The sequence below is a fragment of the Phocoena phocoena genome, chromosome 12 (assembly GCF_963924675.1).
Source record: "Phocoena phocoena chromosome 12, mPhoPho1.1, whole genome shotgun sequence".
In the NCBI taxonomy this organism is placed as follows: domain Eukaryota; kingdom Metazoa; phylum Chordata; class Mammalia; order Artiodactyla; family Phocoenidae; genus Phocoena; species Phocoena phocoena.
The window spans coordinates 67392437-67413970 of NC_089230.1; the positions used below are offsets into that span (position 1 = coordinate 67392437).

Sequence of the window (21534 nt, forward strand, 5' to 3'; positions counted from 1 at the left end):
GACTTCGCCTTCCAATGCAGGGGGGTGCGGGTTTGATCCCTGGTTGGGGAGCTAAGATCCCACATGCCTTGCAGCCAAAAAACCAAAAACATAAAACAGAAGCAATATTGTAACAAATTCAATAAAGACTTTAAAAATGGTCCACATCAAAAAAAAAATCTTTCTTTAAAAGACAAAAGAGGGCATAACTGAATAGTGGTGTGAAAATTAAGCACACACTGCTGCCTTAACAACCAATAACAGCTGCTCATCGGTGGTATGAAGCCTCTGCGAAGCATTCCCTGTGCCTAGTACTGAGCTCCCTAGGCGGACACAGTGTGTGAGAAGGACAGTCTCCAAGGGGAGTCATCCCCAGAAGGGGAAAGTGAAATACTTTTCCAGGACCAGGCTCACCGTTTTCATCCTTGGAGATTTGGGGGATCAAACATTTCACCACTCTGGGTCTGGTACCAACTTCCCCCTGCCAGCAGAGAAGAGAATTGGGCATCATTTGGGCAGATTGCTGATTTGTAAGGCAACAGTCTTGTCAGCAGAGGAGTGATACTTTCACTAAAAGGTCTCAGCAGAAATAATGGCAGGACAGACCAGGAGTGTGACCTAACTCAGGCTCTCTCAGAGAGAGAGCCGTTGGGCCCTCTCTGTTTCAAGGGAGAATTCTGATCTTACTGAGAGGGTACAGGCATTCAGGGGCTGAGCTGTCCCGTAAGATTAAAATGCATTCTCCCAAACCTCACACTCTTGCAGTACAAACACATCACTGGTAGTTAAAGCCGAACTGCTACATTATAACTAATTTGCCAGCACCCAGCTTTATATCGAATACTTTAACTAAATTAGTCTGTTAACTACAGAAAGTCTTACTACAGTACATAGTTTAGAAAACACTCCCAATCGCCCCTGCTCAACTGGAAGGGAAAGACCGTTTGTTTGGTAAGGCAAGTAACACCATCAGGTAGTGGTACTCCACTGGGCAATTCCTGCCTTTGCCAATTACACACTTTAGTTGGTAATTTTGAGACTCCCAAATACGCTATAAAACATTGCTCCATAAGTGTACAAACAAAGCTCATAAAAAATGTTTTGAGATTAATTTCATATGTTTCATGGATCCCCAGAAGTACTCCCACAAAGAGAAATTCCTCATTCCTGGTGCTCCAATCTCTCGCTCTTAGAATTTCTCTAAAGCTTGTTCCCCCTAATCCACGTCAGGAAGAACTTTCCAAATTCCCAATCAAACGCAGATACTGCCGGGACATCAAATTTGGCCGAAAAAGGGCTATCAGGTTCTTGAGCTACGACGGCGGTGGGATGGCCCCCTTCGTCAGTAAAACAGATGCCTTAATGAATCTGCGGACCAGTCTACGTGTGGAAAGAGGATTTGTTTCTTTTCACTCTCTGGGGTTTCCATCGGCAGTCTATGGGAAATGAATATAAGCGCCACTTCTGGTTCCCAATACTACGGCAGCTGCGCATGTGCAAAGCCGCCCTGAGAGCGCTTTGGGTCTGGGCAGGGAGGGGCGGGGCGAGGGAAGACCCGCCCCTCCCATTCGCCTTGGCCTTAACTCCTTCCCATCCGTCCGCCAGCGTCTCTTTCATCACCTCTGACCTCGGAAAGAAGGGGGTGGGGCTTTTGGGGCGGAAGTAGCGGTGCATTGTGGGCTCGCTTAGAGTTGAGCCTGAATGGAAGTGGCGCGACGCTGCTGACATTACCAGGTCCGGGCGGTTGGGGTTCGGACACCGGCCGAGATTCGGGTACCTCGACCTCGGGAGCAGAGCGGAGCGCGAGGAGGCGGCGGCGGCGGCGGCGCGGCGAGTTGGTGGAGGGGGCGGCTGTGCACGGCCCCAAGACATGGCTCACAACAAGATTCCCCCGCGGTGGCTAAACTGTCCGCGGCGCGGCCAGCCGGTGGCAGGTAACCGGGACGGGGGGTGTTCGAGTCCCTGCGCACCGGCGGGTCCGGGGATGGGCTGAGTGGGGCGCAGCTTTTCGGTAGTGGTGTTTCAGGACCGAGACGTGCTCGGTCCGATGAAGCTTCGTGGATGAGTGTTTGGGAACCTGGACTGGAGGGAGTGGGGGCACTTGTCACTCTTCAGTAAGGCTAAATATTGCGAACGGGAAGGTAGATAGGAGCTCTGTGTGGCAGGAGCCGAGAACCCAAGAACCCAGTGGGTAATAATACTTTGAAGCTTAGTCAGGAGTTTGTAAACCTTTGAGAGTTCTCGAAAGGGGAAGGGACAAGTGTCGGTTTTGAGAGGAAGGCTAAAGGGAGGGGCAGTTCCCAGCGGTGAAATTCATCCACACTGAGACTGGAGGTTTTTGTTTTTTTAAATGATTCTTAATTGAGGACTTTTTCATCTTTGAGTTTGACACAACAGACTTTAAGGTGTACAGTTTGAAAGTGTACAGTTTGATAAATTTGGACCACAGGCGCACACACACACCCTGTGAAACACAATCAAGATAGTAAACACAATCATCACCACACCAGGTTTCCTCCTGCCCTTTGTAATCCCTCCCTCCCTCAGGCAACTAGTGATTTGCTTTCTGTCACTATAGATTTAGTTTGCATTTTGTATAATTTTTAAAATAAATGGAAACATACTCTTTTTTGAGGGGGAGGTCTCTGGCTTCTTTAACTCAGCATTATTATTTTGAGATTTTCACGCTGTGCTTGTACGTATCAATAGCCCATCCCTGTTTACTGCTGAGTAGTATTCCACTGTTATGGATACACCAGTTTAAATTGGTTTGTCCATTCACTTGTTGATGGTCCTTTGGGTTGTTTCCAGTTTTTGGCTGTTGCATACTAAGTTGCTATGAATATTCATGTGCAGTTCTTTGTAGGACATATGCTTTCATTTCCCGTGTGTAAATCTCTAGGAGAGGAATGCATTGCATGATAGGTGTAAGTTTAACCTTTTAAAAAACTGCCAAACTCTTTTCCAAGTCATAACATTTTGCATTCCCGCCATCAATATATGAGAATTCTGTTTGCTCCACATCCTCTCTAACACTTGATTTGATCAGTCTTTTTAATTTTACCCATTCTAATAGGTGCTTAGTACTATCTTACTGTGGTTTGATGTTGAGCATCTTTTCATGTGCTTCCTGGCAATTCACATATCTTCTTTTGCAAAGTGTCCAGATCTTTTGCTGATTTTTAAAATTCGGTTGTTTATTTTATTTTTGAGTTGTTAGTGTTCTTTATGTATTGTAAATACAAATCCTTTGTTGAAGATATGCTTTTAAAAGTCTTTTCTCCCGTCTGTGGCTTGCCTTTTCATTTTCTTAAAAGTTTCTTTTGAAGAGTTAAAGTTTTAAATTTTAACTAACTCCAACTTAATGCTTTTTCTAGAAGGTGTTTTGAAACAAAATTAAAGGATTTTGTAGTGAGCTATGCATGCTTACTAATTATGTACACAGCTATAGTATGTCTGCCTAGTTAATTAATTATTTTAAAATTTATTTATTTATTTTTGGCTGTGTTGGGTCTTCGTTGCTGCGCACGGGCTTTCTCTAGTTGTGGCTAGTGGGGATTACTCTTCTTGCAGTATGCGGGCTTCTCATTGTGGTGGCCTCTCCTGTGGCAGAGCACAGGCTCCAGGTGTGCGGGCTTCAGCAGTTGTGGCACACGGGCCCAGCAGTTGCAGTTCCAGGACTCCAGAGCACAGGCTCAGTAGTTGTGGTGAACGGGCCTAGTTGCTCTGCGGCATGTGGGATCCTCCCGGACCAGGGCTCGAACCCGTGTCCCCTGCATTGGCAGGCGAATTCTTAACTACTGCACCACAAGGGAGGTCCCAGCCTAGTTATTTTAAGTTGTTGGAAGAGAAGATTCTCTAGTCATTTTTTAATTCAGGTTTTCTGGTTCTTCTAGTTTGTCAGCTTTTCTTCACATTTTATATAAAATTCTCAGTTAATAAAGCCATATAAATGATGGATAAAAGATAATCTAAGCAAGCCTTAGGGTGAGGAAATGGTTTTCCTTAACAAAAATGAGTAATTTTTTTTACGTTCTAACCATTTTTATACGATTTTCACTTGTGCTTGATAGTCATTGTACTCTCTTCAGATGAATTGATTACGATCCATCTCACTCTTCAGACATTTTGACTTTTTTTCCCTTGGCATCTCTAACTTACTGTTGAATCCTTTCTTTTTACATGTGGCTTTTTCTATGGAGTTATGAAGAAACCTCTAAACTTAGATGTCTAGCTTCTTTTTTAACCTGGAGCATGTTTCCTGGATCCTTTCATTAGAGTTACCTGCTGCACTGATTTGTGAGAAAAACGAAATCATAAAGAAGGTCTTGTCCCAGTGAATATTTTTTATTTGGAATTAGAAAAACAGTTTTAAAATCAGAATTTTAATATAATCTGCAGATGGCAATGACAAATATCAGAATACTGACTTTTTCCTCGATGAATGGGGCAAATGTGGTACTGACTGGGGGTGGACAGCAGCAGATAAGGTGCTTAGCTCCAGGCAGCTTAATACTTCTGTAAGAAATAGAGTTGTGTGCTTTTTTTTTTCTCCCTCTGCTGGAGATGAAGGGTCAGGAATAAAAAGTTTTTCTTTTTTTATTGTATTAGAGTATTTTGACCCCCAAAACATAGACTGTTAATTACTGTGATCAGTGAGTCACTAAGCTCACCTAATCTGAGCAGTTGCTGGCCCTGAACACAACCCCAGACCTCCTGACAACCAAACTGAATCTTTACTGGTAATCAATTCTTTGGCTTGGCTTTGTGATCCTTACTAGAAAGTTAAGGTGAATACAACATAAAATTCTTGATAAGTCTTTTTGAATTTCCCTTAAAATTTGATCTCTCTAACATTTCTGTCCTAGAAGTGTTCATGACACATTGTGTATTTTAGATAATGTAGGGTTGGCAGTGTTTTATAGTGGTAGAATAAGAAATGCTAGCTATATTCTTGCAAGCGTTAGAGAAAAATAAGGAATCATTCACATTCCCAGTTTCTACTTGCTATTTTCTTCCTCTTTTTTGTTCTGATTAGAAAAGTAATTTATGCTTATTGTATAATTTCTTTGATATTTTGCATATTTAGGAAAATGTGTTATGACTGCTTAAATTTTCTCATTGTAACATTAGGATGAATCTTATTAGTACTAGAAGTTCATAATTTTTCTGAATCAGAAAGAAGATGGTACTAATTATAAATAGTAATTTGTCCCACTCTGAAGTCACCTTCTCTAATTAAACCAGACTTCTAGTGAGAGAGTGAGTACCTGGAGATAGGGCCAAGCTTTATTTCTGAAGAATTCTTTTTTCCTGCTTCTGAGTGATAGATTTCAGGTGAACACTTTGAAGAAAACAAACTTCTGATTATTCAACATAAAATTGTTTTGTATGTACTATGTATAAAGAACCTCCCGGGAACTAACTGGGGGACTATAAATATGATTCAGTCTTATGATAATAGTGATGACTTTGAAGACATTTTACTTAGCAAATATTTGTATATACTTTGTGCTGGTTTTTGGGACTTGGGAGATGATTAAGATATAGTCCCCCACCTTAAAGAGCACACAATTCTGTGAGTAGCAAACCATCAGTTTTAAACACAGTTCTGTTTTAACAAGGTCAATAATGACTCTGTTATAGACTATTATGGGATACTAGAGATAATAAACCTTTTTTTTCTTTTCTTTTTATTATTATTATTTTTTTTTCAGAGAGATAATAAACCTTGACGTTAGGGAAGAAGAAGGGGATCAGGGAAGGCTTCCCAGAGGGAGGTATATATGAATTAACATGAATAAATAGAAGTTTGCTAGATAGAGTGTGAGTGTTGCTTTTTTTTTTTTTTTTTTTTTTTTTTTTTTGTGGTACACAGGCCTCTCACCGTTGTGGCCTCTCCCGTTGCGGAGCACAGGCTCCGTGTGCGCAGGCTCAGCGGCCATGGCTCACGGGCCCAGCCGCTCCGCAGTATGTGGGATCTTCCCGGACCGGGGCACGAACCCGTGTCCCCTGCATTGGCAGGCGGACTCTCAACCACTGCGCCACCAGGGAAGCCCTGTTTTTTTGTTTTTTTGAAGGTCTTCTGTTGGGATAGGATGATGGTGGAGAGATTTCAGACTGAAAGTGAGGATATGGATGTGAGGGTGGAGAGTATGAGCCAGATCGTATAAGCTTATGGTGTGATAAGGGGTTTTAATATTTATATACTTTCACAGTGCACTGGCAAACCATTGCCGTTTCTTAAGCATTGGGGTCAGATGATTTGACTTCAGTTTAAAGAAGCTTACTTTGATTGCTCTGTGTTTAATGAAAGAGACAAGGGTGGAAGTGGGGAGGTTAGGAACTTGTCATGGTAGTTCAAGTGAAAGATAATGGTGACGGTTTAGAAGTAGAGTCGAAGAGTAGTAGGCTGATTTGAGAGATATTAAAGAGGGAAAATAGACGGGACTTGGTGCTGGATTTAGAATGAGATAAAGAGAGTCAAAACTTAGTCCCAAGTTTCTGCTTATGCAGTAGGATGATTGGTACCATTAGGGCTTATTGAGGGGGAAAGCAGGTTGGAAGAAGTATTAAAATCCTGATTGCTTAAATGCTGGAGAGGGTGTGGAGAAAAGGGAACCCTCTTGCACTGTTGGTGGGGATGTAAATTGATACAGCCACTATGGAGAACAGTATGGAGGTTCCTTAAAAAACTAAAAATAGAACTACCATATGACCCAGCAGTCCCACTATTGGGCATATACCCTGACAAAACCATAATTCAAAAAGAGACATGTTCCACAATATTCATTGCAGCAGTCTTTACAGTAGCCAGGACATGGAAGCAAGCTATGTGTCCATCAGCAGATGAATGGATAAAGAAGATGTGGCCCATATATACAATGGAATATTACTCAGCCATAAAGGGAAATGAAATTGAGTTATTTGTAGTAAGGTGGATGGACCTAGAGTCTGTCATACAGAGGGAAGTAAGTCAGAAAGAGAAAAGCAAATACCATATGCTAACACATGTATATGGAATCTAAAAAAAAAAATGGTTCTGATGAACTTAGGGACAGGACAGGAATAAAGGCGCAGATGTAGAGAATGGACTTGAGGACACGGGGAGGGGGAAGGGCAAGCTGGGACGAAGTGACAGAGCAGCATTGACATATATACACTACCAAATGTAAAATAGATAGCTAGTGGGAAGCAGCTGCATAGCACAGGGAGATCAGCTCAGTGCTTTGTGACCACCTAGACCGGGGGGATCGGGAGGGTGGGAGGGAGCCACAAGAGGGAGGGGATATGGGGATATATGTATACTAGCTGAATCACTTTGTTATACAGCAGAAACTAACACACAATTGTAAAGCAATTATACTCCAATAAAGATGTTAAAAAAAAAAAAAGATCCTGATTGCTCAGGTAGATATGTTGAGTACACAGTTGGATATATGGTTTGGAATTCAAACAAGTTTGAGTTGGAGATGTACATTTAAGGATCATCGGCATAAAGACAATATTTAAAGACATGGTATTTGATTAGTTAGGGTAAGTAATGCTAGTTTCTCTGACAAACAACTCCCCAAACTCAAGGGTTCCAGTCAACATACTATGTTTATTTTTTGCTCATATCACAATGCATTGTGTTTCAGGCAGCTTTCCTGGGCAACTTTTCTCCAAGTGGTGACTCTCTGGGCTCTTCCCATCTTGTGATGCGGTCCTCTTAAACATATGACCTGCAGGGTTGCCATGGAAGGGGAAGAGCAGGAGTGGGTGCTCTTGGGGTGGTGTTGTATCTCACTCCTGTCCATATCCCATTGGTCAGAGTCCAGTCATATGGCCCTCACCAAATTACAAGAGAAGCTGAGAAATGTAGTCTTCCTGCGTGCCGCGAAAGAGGAAAATAAATGGAGTTTGATGAACAGATAGCATTGTTTCTGCCATGGCAGTGGAAAAGACCTTTCAGGCAGAGAATGTAGAAAGAGTAGAAGACAAGGCCCAGGATGGAACCCCCCCCTTACCAAAACCTGCCCTTTAGAAGTTGGGTAGGGACTTCCCTGGTGGTCCAGTGGCTAAGACTCCATGCTCCCAGTGCAGGGGCCCCGTGTTTGATCCCTGGTCAGGGAACTAGATCCCACATGCCGCAACTAAGAGTTCGCATGCCACAGCTAAAGATCCCGCTTGCCGCAACAAAGATCCTGTGTGCCGCAACAAAGATCCTGTGTGCCACAACAAAGATCCCGTGTGCTGCAACTAAAAAAAAAGAAAAAGGAAAAGAAAAAGAAAACAAAAGAAACTGGGTAGAGGGAACAAAGGAGTTGAGAAAGAATGGCTAGAAATTGGGGGTGGTATTAGGTGGGTGGTAGAAACTAAAGGAGTATGGTGATATGGAAGCCAAGAGAATTTTTCAAGAAGGAAGGAGTTGCCAGATGTATGAGATGCTGTGAGATGTTAAGATGCTAGAAAAGTTGGTAGCAACATGGAAGGGAGGAAGAGTTGATTTATGGTCCTTGTGAGTGCAAAATGGAAAGAATCCAGAGTAGAAGGGAGGGGATTTGCCTTTAATGGGAGTAAGGACAGGGGATGAAAGAGAAAATGGACTCAGATACAGAAAGGTTTATAACTGCAAAGGTGAGGCAAGTTTCTACCTGGTGGTGGAGAGGCATTGTTGAATAGCAATTATTTCCATGGACCCTACGTCCAGATCACCTGGGTTTGGATCACTGTTCTCTCATTTACTAGAAGTGTGACAGTGGGCAAGTTACTTAATCTCTCTTGCCTTGGTTTCCTCATCTGTAAAATGGGGATAATAACGTTACATATGTTTATGTTAGGAGTAAATGAATAAATCTATGTAAAATGTTTTAAACATTATTTGGTATGTGTTAAACATATAAAGTTGCTTCTTTCTACTTTTTCTTTTCAGTACGCTATAATACAAAGCCATCAGTTGAGAAGGGGGTAGGGGAGCTTGGTATATTTTATGAATGAGGAAAGGATGTGAAACATAGGATTGCCTTTGAGATTGATGATTATGTTTTATATTGTCACCCTTCTGCTGTGCTCTGAGATTTTCTCTAGGAGCCTTGAGCTGTGTAGGTGGAGGCCCAAAGAAATCAGGTGGTTGGGTTTATCGAGGTCTGGCTTTTTCTCAGGAGAGTGTGACTGAGCAGCTGGGGAGGAGCACGGAGGTTAAGGGTATGTAGAGGAAAGAGAATCGGACCTCTGGGACAACAGTGAGAAGGAGAGAGGTCTAGTGGGATGAAACTTCTAATGTACCATATTATTATTTATTATGTTCATTGTTTGTGGTTTATCTTTACCTAATGGAATATAGGCTTCATGAGGGCAGGGATTTTTATGTTCGTTTTTTCTTTTCACTTATATGGTCTGTGCACCTAGAACATAATAGGCACTCATTAAATATCTGTTAAATAAACTAAATGAAGCATAATAATCTAGGTGAGATGATGGTAGAAGTGGTGAGAAGTGGTCAGATCCTGGATATATTCTGAAGAGAGATCTGATAGGATTTGCTGATGGATTGGGTGTGGGGTGTGTAAGAAAGAGAGGGGTCAGGGATAACGCCAAAGGTTTTGGCCTGAGCTACTAAAAAAATGGTGTTACCATTTGCTGAGATGGGGAAGACCATTAGAGGAGTTTGAAGATTGAGAGTTCAGATTTGGATATCAAGTCTCAGATGTCTTTTAGACATCAAGTAGAGACTAAGTCAGGTAGGCAGTTTGATATTTGATTCTAGAGTTAAGGGAGAGGTTTGGCCTGGAGATACACTTTGTCCGTCATTAGCACATCTATGGCTTTTTTTTTTCTTTTTTTGTGGTACGCGGGCCTCTCACTGCTGTGGCCTGTCCCGTTGTGGAGCACAGCGGTGCTGAGCGGAGCTCAGCGGCCACGGCTCACGGGCCCAGCTGCTCCGCGGCATGTGGGATCTTCCCGGACCGGGGCATGAACCCGTGTCCCCTGCATCGGCAGGCGGACTCCCAACCACTGCACCATCAGGGAAGCCCTACCCACCGATGGCTTTTAAAGCTGTGAGACTTGATGAGACACCAAGGTAGTGAATGTAGTTAGAAAGGAGGTGCAAGGACAGAGCCCTGGGACAAAACATAGAGGGGCCAGGGAGATAAAGAGGAGCAGGCTGAGAAGGAGAGGCCAGAGAGAGGGGAGGAAAACAGGAGGATGTAGTATCCTGGAAGCCACGTGAAAAAAGCGATTCAAGAGCTCCCTCTTGAATTAAAAAATGATCAGTTATTTGAGAACTGAGAGTTGACCATTGGACTTAGCAACATGGAGGTTACTGGTGATCTTGATTGGTTTTGTAGAAAATAAAAATAGAAAAAAATGATCTTTTTATGAATTTTGTTTAAAGCCTCTGGACAGATGTTAAGACTTCACTTAGATATTGTTTTAGGTAGATATTTATTCTTATTGATTGTATAATATAAATCAGCTAAAATAGGTGATTTTAAAAGATGACTTCCCCTGTGTTTATATGGTGATTCAGGAAAAAAAAAGGCCAAAAGTCAGTCAGTCTTGCTGAAATTAGAATCACTGATGCATTTGGAGTGTGATTTTGGTTAGTATGCTTCTCAGCATGATCCTTCTCCTGAGATGTAGGATAAGCTTATAAGATGGAGAAAGTTCCAATTTCATATTAAAAGAGTATGATAGGAATGTCAAAGAATTGATTTAATTTACTTCATTATCAGTTTTCTAGTTTTTTTAAGGCAATAACTTTTAAATGTAGTGGTTTAGAACTTAGTCTTTGTGGAAGTTCCATTCACTGGTAATTTTTTCTTTTGCTATTATATTTGATTATCAATGTCTAGAATTTATGTTGTCTTAAAAAGTTCCAAGGAGCGCCTTTTGAAAATATAGTGTAGGTTGAGAGTATTTCATGAATACTCTTTTAAATTCCATTTAAAACATTGTTAGAAAGTGATTTTGAGAATTGCTAGTTATAGAGTTTTAACCTGGAACATTTTCATTATTGAAAATTATTACCTATCTTCATGTTATTTAGGAAGATTTTTACCTCTGAAGACAATGTTAGGACCAAGATATGACAGTCAAGTTGCTGAAGAAAATCGGTTCCATCCCAGTATGCTTTCAAATTATCTGAAGAGTCTGAAGGTAAGAAGCAAAACATTTTTTTTTTTTGCGGTACGTGGGCCTCTCACTGTTGTGGCCTCTCCCGTTGCAGAGCACAGGCTCCGGATGCGCAGGCTCAGCGGCCATAGCTCACGGGCCCAGCTGCTCCGCAGCACGTGGGATCTTCCTGGACTGGGGCACGAACCTGTGTCCACTGCATCGGCAGGCGGACTCTCAACCACTGCACCACCGGGGAAGCCCGAAACAAAACATTTTTGATATTGATTTAACATACTTTATCCCTTTCTTGTTCTACAGGTGGCTTTTTATTTTTTTAAAATTTATTTATTTATTTATTTATTTAGGGATGAATTGGGTCTTTGTTGCTGTGCATGGGCTTTCTCTAGCTGTGGCGAGCGGGGGCTGCTCTTTGTTGTGGTACGTGGGCTTCTCATTGCAGTGGCTTCTCTCGTTGCGGAGCACAGGCTCTAGGCACGCGGGCTTCAGTAGTTGTGGCATACGGGCTCAGTAGTTGTGGCTTGCAGGCTCTAGAGCGCAGGCTCAGTAGTTGTGGCGCATGGGCTTAGTTGCTCTGCGACATGTGGGATCTTCCCGGACCAGGGCTTGAACCCGTGTCCCCTGCCTTGGCAGGCAGATTCTTAACCACTGAGCCACCAGGGAAACCCCTGCAGGTGGCCTTTTAAAATAAAACTTTTATTTTGAAATAATTAACTGACTCAGAGGAAGTTGCAAAAATAGTACATAGAGTTCTATATACAGAACTATCTCTTCTCTACCGAGATAGAGAACAAGTTAGCAGGTGCCAGCCTATACGGATGGGGGTGGGAAGAGGGTCTGACGGTAAAGGGGTAGCATGAGGGAGTTCCTTTGTGGAGAAGGAATAGTTCTGTAACTACCACCATGAATCTATATGTTAGGTACCGGAAGTTAGGACTTGAATATATGTTTTTAGGGGGCATAATTCAACCCATAACACCAACCATTGTTCTCTTCTATTTTAGACTCTTGGTGGTCTGTTATTGTATGCTCTCTCAGTACATTCAACAAATATTGGTACCCATTATGTGCAAGTCTCTTATTATGGGATGGTAAAGATGCCACTTAGTTTTTGATAACCTGTTACTCATCCCTATTCTCGGTGTAGTTTTGGATCATTATTTGTTTATATCTTTTATCTTAGCTTACTTGTAAACTTTTAATTTTTATCTTCATTATTAATATACGTTTTGAAAGTCATAGTTAACATTTATAGAGCATTAACTATTTCCTAGGCAGAGTGCTAAGAGCTTGGGCTTAGAACCAATTAGCCTGGGTTTGATTTCTGGTTTGCCACTTAAGCTCTGTGGTCAAGTTACATAATCTCCTCATGTTTTAGTTTTCTCACTTGCAAATAAAGTTAGTGCATTTTTTTGTGTGTGTGTGGTACGCGGGCCTCGCACTGTTGTGGCCTCTCCCGTTGCGGAGCACAGGCTCCGGACACGCAGGCTCAGCGGCCATGGCTCACGGGCCCAGCCGCTCCGTGGCATGTGGGATCCTCCCGGACCAGGGCACAAGCCCGTGTCCCCTGCATCGGAAGGCGGACTCTCAACCACTGCGCCACCAGGGAAGCCCAAATTAGTGCATTTAAAGCACACAGAATAGTGCTTGGCACAGAGTAAGGACTTCATTTAAATCTCACAACAACTGTATGAGGTGGATACTATAATTATCCTTATTTCATGGATTGGGAATCTATAAGGAAAAATAATTATGTGTATGTAATAATATTTATGAGTATATGTGTATACAGACAGACACATTCACACCCAAACACATTATTCACACAGACACATCACACACACAGACACACATTTACACACATACATATACATGGGCTCAGGGCAGCTAAGTCATGCATTACAGTTTCTTGGTTTCTGAAGTATTCGTATGTATTTAGAAAATTCATATTTTCTTGCTCATCCCCACTTTTCATTCACTTCTTATTTTGGACCTGAAGACAAACAAAATGGGTTCTAATTCTAACTAGTGAAAAGCTGTAGTATGGCATCTAAATCTTTGCATTTGGCAATATATATCCTCTGAAGGAATTAAGATCACTGAAGAAACCGTTGTGGGAAGAGAAGAGAAGTAGGCCCAGGGGTGCAGATAGTACACAAAATGCCGTAAAAAATAAATTTCCTGGGGAAGTGAGAAGATGCTTGACTAGAAGAGCTGTCTATTATCCATACATGAGCTAAGAAATCTGGAGAAATCCATAGAACACATTAAGGCAGCTAGTTATATTTTAGAAGTGTACAATTTTGTCTGTTTTGTGATGTATGAAATTTAAATGTTTTTACCATTCCCCCGCCCCCCCCCCCCCCCCCAACAATGGAGTTGAATTCTTTTTTTTTTTTTTTTTTTTGTGGTATTGCGGGCCTCTCACTGTTGTGGCCTCTCCCATCGCGGAGCACAGGCTCCGGACGCGCAGGCTCAGCAGCCATGGCCCACGGGCCCAGCCGCTCTGCGGCATGTGGGATCTTCCCGGACCAGGGCACGAACCCGTGTACCCTGCTTCGGCAGGCGGACTCTCAACCACTGCGCCACGAGGGAAGCCCGGAGTTGAATTCTTATGTAGACCAGTCTCCTTTAGGCAGACGCAACAATAGGTACTCAATAAAAGCAGTAACAACAAAAGAGAGAAAAATAACAGTTTAGAAAGTACAGGTTGTTTCTCTTGCCATTCTTCTCAGAGAGTATATACTTCAGAATGAGGTGGAAGATGTTTGGATTAACTGTTCTTTTACTTGGCTCAGTTCCAGTGTGCATATATTTCAAGGCTGAATATGATTCTGGTTGTTCAAGATTTTTCAAACCTGTGGCCCCCTAACACAAGCCAACTACTTCAGTTACTGCTCAACAGAAGAAATAATGATTTTTGTTCCAATACAGGAAGAAAAACTGGCTGAGGAATGGGAGTAAGTCTTCAATGAGATGCACAAATACGGCCATGTGTACTGTTCTTTATTGATTATTTAAGGGATTTACAAGGGAATTTTGACTGTACACACTTTTTGCCCTGTGTACTCACTTGAGAATTTAACTGCCTAACATGTGCTGTAGTAATGACTGCTCGGAGTGCTGGGTTATTGTGTGCCTGGAGCTTTGGTTGGGGTGTGTTTCAGATAGATGATATCCCTGTTCTGGCTTCTTGTCTAGTAAATCATAGGTGGAGTGACATGCAGAAAACTACATCAGTGTTTGCTTTTTTAGGTACACTTTTGTAATGTTGAAGTGGAGTCTGTTTTGCTTATGTTCTTGTTTCATCATTAGTTTGGGGGTTAATTTATTTTATTTAGTGCCTAAGTTCTATGTCTTGAATAAGACTTGGATAAGTGATACTTTCCTTGTTAATAGTTCATTGGCAGAGTGAACCTAAAATCTCCCTTAGTGTAGTTGAATGAACTGGCCTGGAATACTGCCATTTAGTCAGTTTGATTCGGTACAAATTCAGTTACCAGTAAATCTGTCCTTTTTTCTTTCATTCTTTTTTAAGGTTAAAATGGGTTTGTTGGTGGACCTGACAAATACTTCAAGATTCTATGACAGAAATGACATAGAAAAAGAAGGAATCAAATATATAAAACTTCAGTGTAAAGGGTAAGTCATGTATTAAGATTCCTTAATATTTAAACCTTCTGCTGAAATTTGTCATCTCTTCTTAAAAAAAAAATGTTTCTGTATTACTAGACATGGCGAATGCCCTACAACGGAGAATACCGAGACATTTATTCGTCTATGTGAGCGGTTTAATGAAAGAAACCCGCCTGAACTTATAGGTATGTTTGGCTTCACTTTACCAATGTTGAATATTTTCTTTGTGATTGGGTTTCCATTTTCTTTTTTACAAGTGAATTGATACGGAAGTTTTTTTTTCTTTTTTAAGTCATCACCAAGAAGCGTTTACTAAAGTAGTAGACTAACTTTTTTTTTTTTTGCGGTATCCAGGCCTCCCACTGCTGCGGCCTCTCCCGTTGTGGAGCACAGGCTCTGGATGCGCAGGCTCAGCGGCCATGGCTCATGGGCCTAGCCGCTCCGCGGCATGTGGGATCTTCCCAGACCGGGGCACGAACCCGTGTCCCTTGCATCGGCAGGTGGACTCTCAACCACTGTGCCACCAGGGAATCCCAATTTCCAATTTTTAATGTAATTCCAAGCAAAATCCCAATGAGACTTTGGAAAAATTGCTATGAAGTTAATTTCTATTTGTTAAGTCCACTGCCTCCATTAAGTCAGTATTTATTGAGTACAGAAAACAATTGTTTGGCAAATCAAACAGGTGAAATTATGGGCAAGAAAATTTTGAAAGATAAAAAGTAACAAGGGGATTTTCCTTACCAGTTATCCAAGCATATGGTAAAGTAATGGAAACTACAGTGGTTTCCTAGTGGTAGAGATGTTTTTCACATCAGAGAGGGAAGGTGTGATTATTCAACAAATGGTTATGAGACAATTAGCCAACTGTATAATAAAATGTATTTTAGATGGATCAAATATTTTTGAAAGGACCCATAATAATATAGGAGAAATATAGGTCAGTACTTATTTAACTCTGAGGTAAGAAAGGGTATTCCAAGTTTATCGTCAAAGGCAGAATCCATAAACAGGTATTTTTTAAGCTGTATTCCTGGACAGCCTGCATCGGAATCACCTGAGGATGTTTATTAGAAGTGCATGCTTTAGGGCCCCTGGTACTGGACTTGTATGATCAAAACCTCTGGGAATGAAGCCTAGGGATCTAATTGTTTTTAAAACAAGGGTCTTAGGTGATTTTTATGTACACTTAAATTTGAAAACTGCTGTCAAAAATTAAAATGTCTATTCATGGTAATAGTAACAGCTGGGATTAATGAATGCTTATTATTTGCCTGGCAGACTTGGTGGGACACTCTGAATGAATGAATGAAGGAATGAATGAATGTAATCCTCGTAACAACTCTGTAATATGTGGCAGTATCCGTATTTTACAGATAATAAAACTGAATCTCAGAGAAATTAAGTATAGTTTTTCCGTGGTAACACATCTGATAAGTGGTTAAGCCAGGTTTGTAATCCGGTTTCTTACTTCAAAGTCCAAATCTCTGATTACTTGTTACACTGGTTTCTAGAGTGACCACATAAAAATGAAAAATAAATTCTGTATTATAAAACACAACAGAAACAGAGCAAAAAGATATTTGACTAATTGGGAGCAATATTTGAAGCATATATGACAGATAAAAGTTAATATTCTTATATACAAAAAGATTTTATAATCCAACAGGCAAAAGAGGCATTTCTCCATAGAAAAATATGGAAAACAATGAAAATGAAATTTATAAGAAATGAATTACAAATAGCCAAGAAACATGAAAAAAATTTTCATTCTCACTTGTTAACAAGAGATACAAATTAAAATATATGTCGTTACCTTCCCCCTTCAAGTTGGCAAAGATTAAAAAAGAATCATAATGTCAAGCTTTGGATAAAGTGGATGTACTTATACATTATTAATTTGAGTGTTAATTGGTACGCCCTCTCTGGAGGGCCAATTTGGTGATATTTGTCAAGATTCTTAAAAGTGTTCACACACTTTGACTTGTCAAGGCCACATTTAAGAATTTATTTAAAGGAAGTAGTCAGAGATGGACATAAAGATTTATGAGAAAGAAATTTAATCACATCTTCATTTGTAATTAAAAAACTGGAAACAGCTTAAACCTCTGATAGAAGCAGATCATTTATATTGTACGGTATGCAATTTATTTAACAGAAGAACAATAATATGGGACTATATGACATGGTATTGTGATATGTATGTGTGTATATATTTACACATTCACATGAATATATGTAACAAATACACACATATTTAGGATACAACCAGAACATATACAGCTTAAAATAGCATTGAGACCTTTATTTGAACAATTAAAAACAACTTTTTTCATCCGAGAGAAGCCATTATAGAGGTAAAGAAGAAGAATTCAAGAAGAACTTCAAGAACACTTAACATCTGGAATCAGATATCCTGATTTCAGGAAGATTAATACTCCCAAGTCAACCCTTGTTATAAATTGTCTGGTTGTATTCTTAGAAGAACTGATGGGGAAATTTTCTAAATTGAGTGTTTTATGGGTTATAAAAAAAAATTATAGAACTGTGCTACAATATATTATATGTTAATATATATTATTTGTTTTATATCACTGGTAGGGGTTCTCTTCATGAGGATTGAAGTGGAAACACTTGCTTTGGGCCTGTCCAGTTTTGGAGCATTGTAGTGGCAATTATTTATTGTAATACTCTGAAGACAACAACAGAAACTGGTCTTAGAGCTGGTTGCTGGTAACACCTTTTCAAACAAAAAGAATAAAGAATCAAGTTTGTGTTCTTAGGATCAGAAATTATTGGTCTGCTTTTACAATATTTTAATTGTGTTAGTATCAGAGATGGAATTTTCATCAGCCTTGCACACATTCTTGCTGAAGCATACTTGTGATCAACAGTAGACATTTGTGACATGACAAAAGTTAGACTCAGATTTATTTTCAAAGCTTCTCTTTTCTTTAAATCATCATTTTACTGTCAGTTCATGCAGTTAGCCTGGTTGTGGGATAATACTGTAGACTTAGTGGAAATGAAAAGTTCTTGAAACACAGAAGCCTCAGATGTTTTCTGATGTTTAGGAAGAACTACAGCTTCATAATCCCTTATCTGAAACCCGTGGGGGTCATATGTTTCCAATTCTTACCATATGTTACCTCCCCTGGAGATAGTACCTCCTAATTTTTCTTTATTGTAGAAATTTTCAGTCATACCAAAAATAGGGAGAATCGTGAAATGACACCTCATGTATCCATCATTCAGCTTCAATAATTATCATTTTGCTGTTTTTTTTTTTTTCATTTTTCCTCTCCTCCCCCTAACAGATTTTTTTCTGAGTATTTTAAATTAGATCACAGGTACCATGTCATTTCACTTAAAGTGTTTCAGTATGCATCTCTAACTGATAAGGATTTTTGGTTTTTATGTAATCACCATGCAGTTGTACCGAACAGAATAATGAGAAATTCCTTAAGGTTATCTAAAGCCTAGTCCATTTTCAGGTTTCCTCAATTATAGAAAAAATGCCTCTTTAAGTTAGATTTTCAAACCAGTTTCCGATAGTGTCCACATGTTGCATTTTGTTGTTATGTCTCTTAAATCTCTCTGATTCACTCTCTTTTTTAATGCTGTCAGTTTGCTGGAGAAACCACATCATTTGTCCTATAAAATATTCCATTATCTGGGTCTACCTGAGTGCTTCCTCATAGTATTAGTTAACTTTTTCCTTTGTCTTCTGTATGTCCTGTAAACTGGTAGTTAAATCGAGAGGCGTACTTATATATTTTGGCAAGCATACTTCATAGTTGGCATTGTATGGTTCCTTTCACACCACATCAGGAAGCACATAATGTCTGGTGTTCCTGCTTTTAGGGGTACGAAGATGATTAAGTGGGTTCTGGTGGCACCATCTTGTTTCCTCTGTTACAGACTTTTTCATCTGTCTTTTACCTAATGATTTTATTACCCGTTGATGGTTGCTGCCTTCCTCCAGTATTTCATTAGGGGCTGGAAAACAGTGATTTTTTTTTTGATTCTCTCTCATTTCTTCATGGATTAGCTGGAATTCTTCTTTAGTAAAGAACTATTCTCAACAATTTGATTATCCTGAAATGCAGTTTGTAATGGAAAGGCAAGTTAAGCGTCTGATTCTCTTATTTCTTAATTTCCAGAATAATGAATTGGTATCTTACCAATCTCCAGTGGTGACTGATTACTTTCTTTTCTTGGAGTATCTGTATGAACTCATGAATTTTTATATAGTTGATGTATTTAAATCAGTTGCAGTCAATATTTATTCTTATGCCCAAATTGCTCCATCCTAGGCCAATGGGAGCCCCTTTAAGTTGATTTCTGTATCCTTTTGATAGTACCCTATCAGTCTTTTTTAGAGCTTTTTTGAAATTATAATTACAAATAAGAGATTATGGAGCTATAGTGCATTTGTTTGCATGTACAGAAATAACTTGAGGATAAGAATTTTGTGGACTGGAAAATAAAAAAGCCTGTTTTGTGTTAAAAGAGAAATGGCTGATTTCTTGGTAAATGGTGGACTACGTATAATAGATGTGTAGCTTAACTAATGCCTCTAATTACTTTAGGTGTTTCTAATTATAAATACATGGGCCAGATTTGTGAATATATATTTTCATGAGTAGCACATGTGTATTTTGATAAAAAACATTTCTCTTGATTAAATAAAAATATTTATAATAACTTGGCACATAATAAGTTCTTTTTTTAAATTAGTTGATTGATTTATTTTTGGCTGCATTGGGTCTTTGTTGCTGTGCGTGGGCTTTATCTAATTGCGGAGAGCAGGGGGCGACTCTTCGTTGCAGTGTGCGGGCTTCTCATTGCAGTGGCTTCTCTTGTTGTGGAACATGGGCTTTAGGTGTGTGGGCTTCAGTAGTTGTGGTTCGCGGGCTCAGTAGTTGTGGCCCATTGTATATTCTTGCCTCCTTTATCAAAGATGACCATATGGGCATGGGTTTATCCTTGGGTTTTCTTTCCTGATCCATTGATCTATATTTCTGTTTTTGTGCCAGTACCATACTGTCTTGATTACTGTAGCTTTGTAGTATAGTCTGAAGTCAGAGAACCTGATTCCTCCAGCTTTGTTTTACTTTCTCAAGATTGCTTTGGCTATTCAGGGTCTTTTGTGTTTCCATACAAATTGTGAAATTTTTTGTTCTAGTTCTGTGAAAAATGCCATTGGTAGTTTGAGAGGGATTGCATTGAATCTGTAGATTGCTTTGGATCATATAGTCATTTTCACTATTGGAAGTTGATTCTTCCAATCCAAAAACATGGTATCTCTCTCCATTTCTCTGTATCCTCTTTAATTTCTTTCATCAGTGTATTATAGTTTTCTGCATACAGGTCTTTTGTCTCCTTAGGTAGGTTTATTCCTAGGTATTTTATTCTTTTTGTTGCAATGGTAAATGGGAGTGTTTCCTTAATTTCTCCTTCAGATTTTTCATTGTTAGTGTATAGGAATGCAAGTAATTTCTGTGCATTAATTTTGTATCCTTCTACTTTACCAAATTCATTGATTAGCTCTAGTAGTTTTTTGGTAGCATCTTTAGGATTCTCTGTGTATTACATTATCATGTCATCTGCAAACAGTGACAGCTTTACTTCTTCTTTTCCAATTTGAATTCCTTTTATTTCTTTTACTTCCCTTATTGCTGTGGCTAAAACTTCCAAAACTATGTTGAATAATGAGCACTGGTACTTTCTTAAATTGCATATCATCGCACAACTTAATCACTTAATTGGCAATTATTCTTACATTTCCTATTCATAAAAATATTTAATCTTGCTAGAGTAAAAATTAGATGCAAAAATAGTAGTGGTGTAGATGAGAAACATTTTTAGAGTATTTGTTGCTTAAATTGGTCTCAAATATAAAGTAGAAAGGAAATTTACATGTTGGGTTAAGATTTATGTTGAATAAAAATGTCTATTTACAGCTGACATCTTTGTGTAACTTTTGAGGCACGTTTTCTTAACAAAGCACTGGAGATGATGAACTTACAGAGTTTCATGATTATAGCAATTATTTCTAAGGGGTAACTTTTTCTTTTCAAGGCTGATCTCTTTATTTTATTTTTATTTATTTATTTGGTTGCACCGGGTCTTAGTTGCGGCATGCATGTGGGATCTAGTTCCCCGGCCAGGGATCGAACCCAGGCCCCCTGCATTGGGAGCATGGAGTCTTAACCACTGTGCCACCAGGGAAGTCCCTGATCTCTTTATTTTTTATCTCTTTTCAGAAACTTCATTTCAGTTATATCATTGTTCTCTATTTCAGTCTCTGATTTAACCAGGTCCTTTTCAGCCTGTAAATATACCCAAGCCTCTTATATTAAAATATTACCCCTCCCTCCAAAAAACCCCCACACCTTTCTGTTTTATATTCCCCTTCTCCTTCCCAGTCAACTTTCCAAAAGATTGATACTTGAATCCATTTATTTTCATTCACATCACTGCGATCTGGAGTCCTCCCTCTGCAGTCTTAAACAAATAGTGACTTTCAGTTCTAATCATTTTGTGACATTTAAACAGTTGAACACTCCTGTCTTGGAACTTCCTCTTTTCTTGGTGAACATGACCCAGTGTTCATGCACTCTTTGTTTTCTTGACCCCATGATTGTTCATTCTTAGTCATTTTTTATGCCCTTCCATCCGCCAACTTATTCTTGAAAGGTTAGTTTTCCTCAGATTCCATCCTTAATTATCTTCTCTTGTTCTGTTGATACTTACCCATTCTCAGTGATTTTGCCCACACCACAGACTGCTTCTGTA

The 21534-nt window shown here is 39.8% G+C and overlaps 1 protein-coding gene across 1 annotated transcript in view; it reads left to right on the forward strand.

The window, feature by feature from the left end:
• The first annotated feature begins 1668 nt into the window (after positions 1–1668).
• Positions 1669–21534, forward strand: part of RNGTT (RNA guanylyltransferase and 5'-phosphatase) — a 219081-nt gene continuing 199215 nt past the window's right edge. Inside the window, exons 1-4 of the mRNA XM_065888674.1 lie at positions 1669–1913; positions 11012–11121; positions 14636–14739; positions 14830–14918. Coding sequence (XP_065744746.1) covers positions 1850–1913; positions 11012–11121; positions 14636–14739; positions 14830–14918 — 367 coding nt within the window. The 5' untranslated portion in view covers positions 1669–1849. The remainder of the gene's footprint in view (positions 1914–11011; positions 11122–14635; positions 14740–14829; positions 14919–21534) is intronic.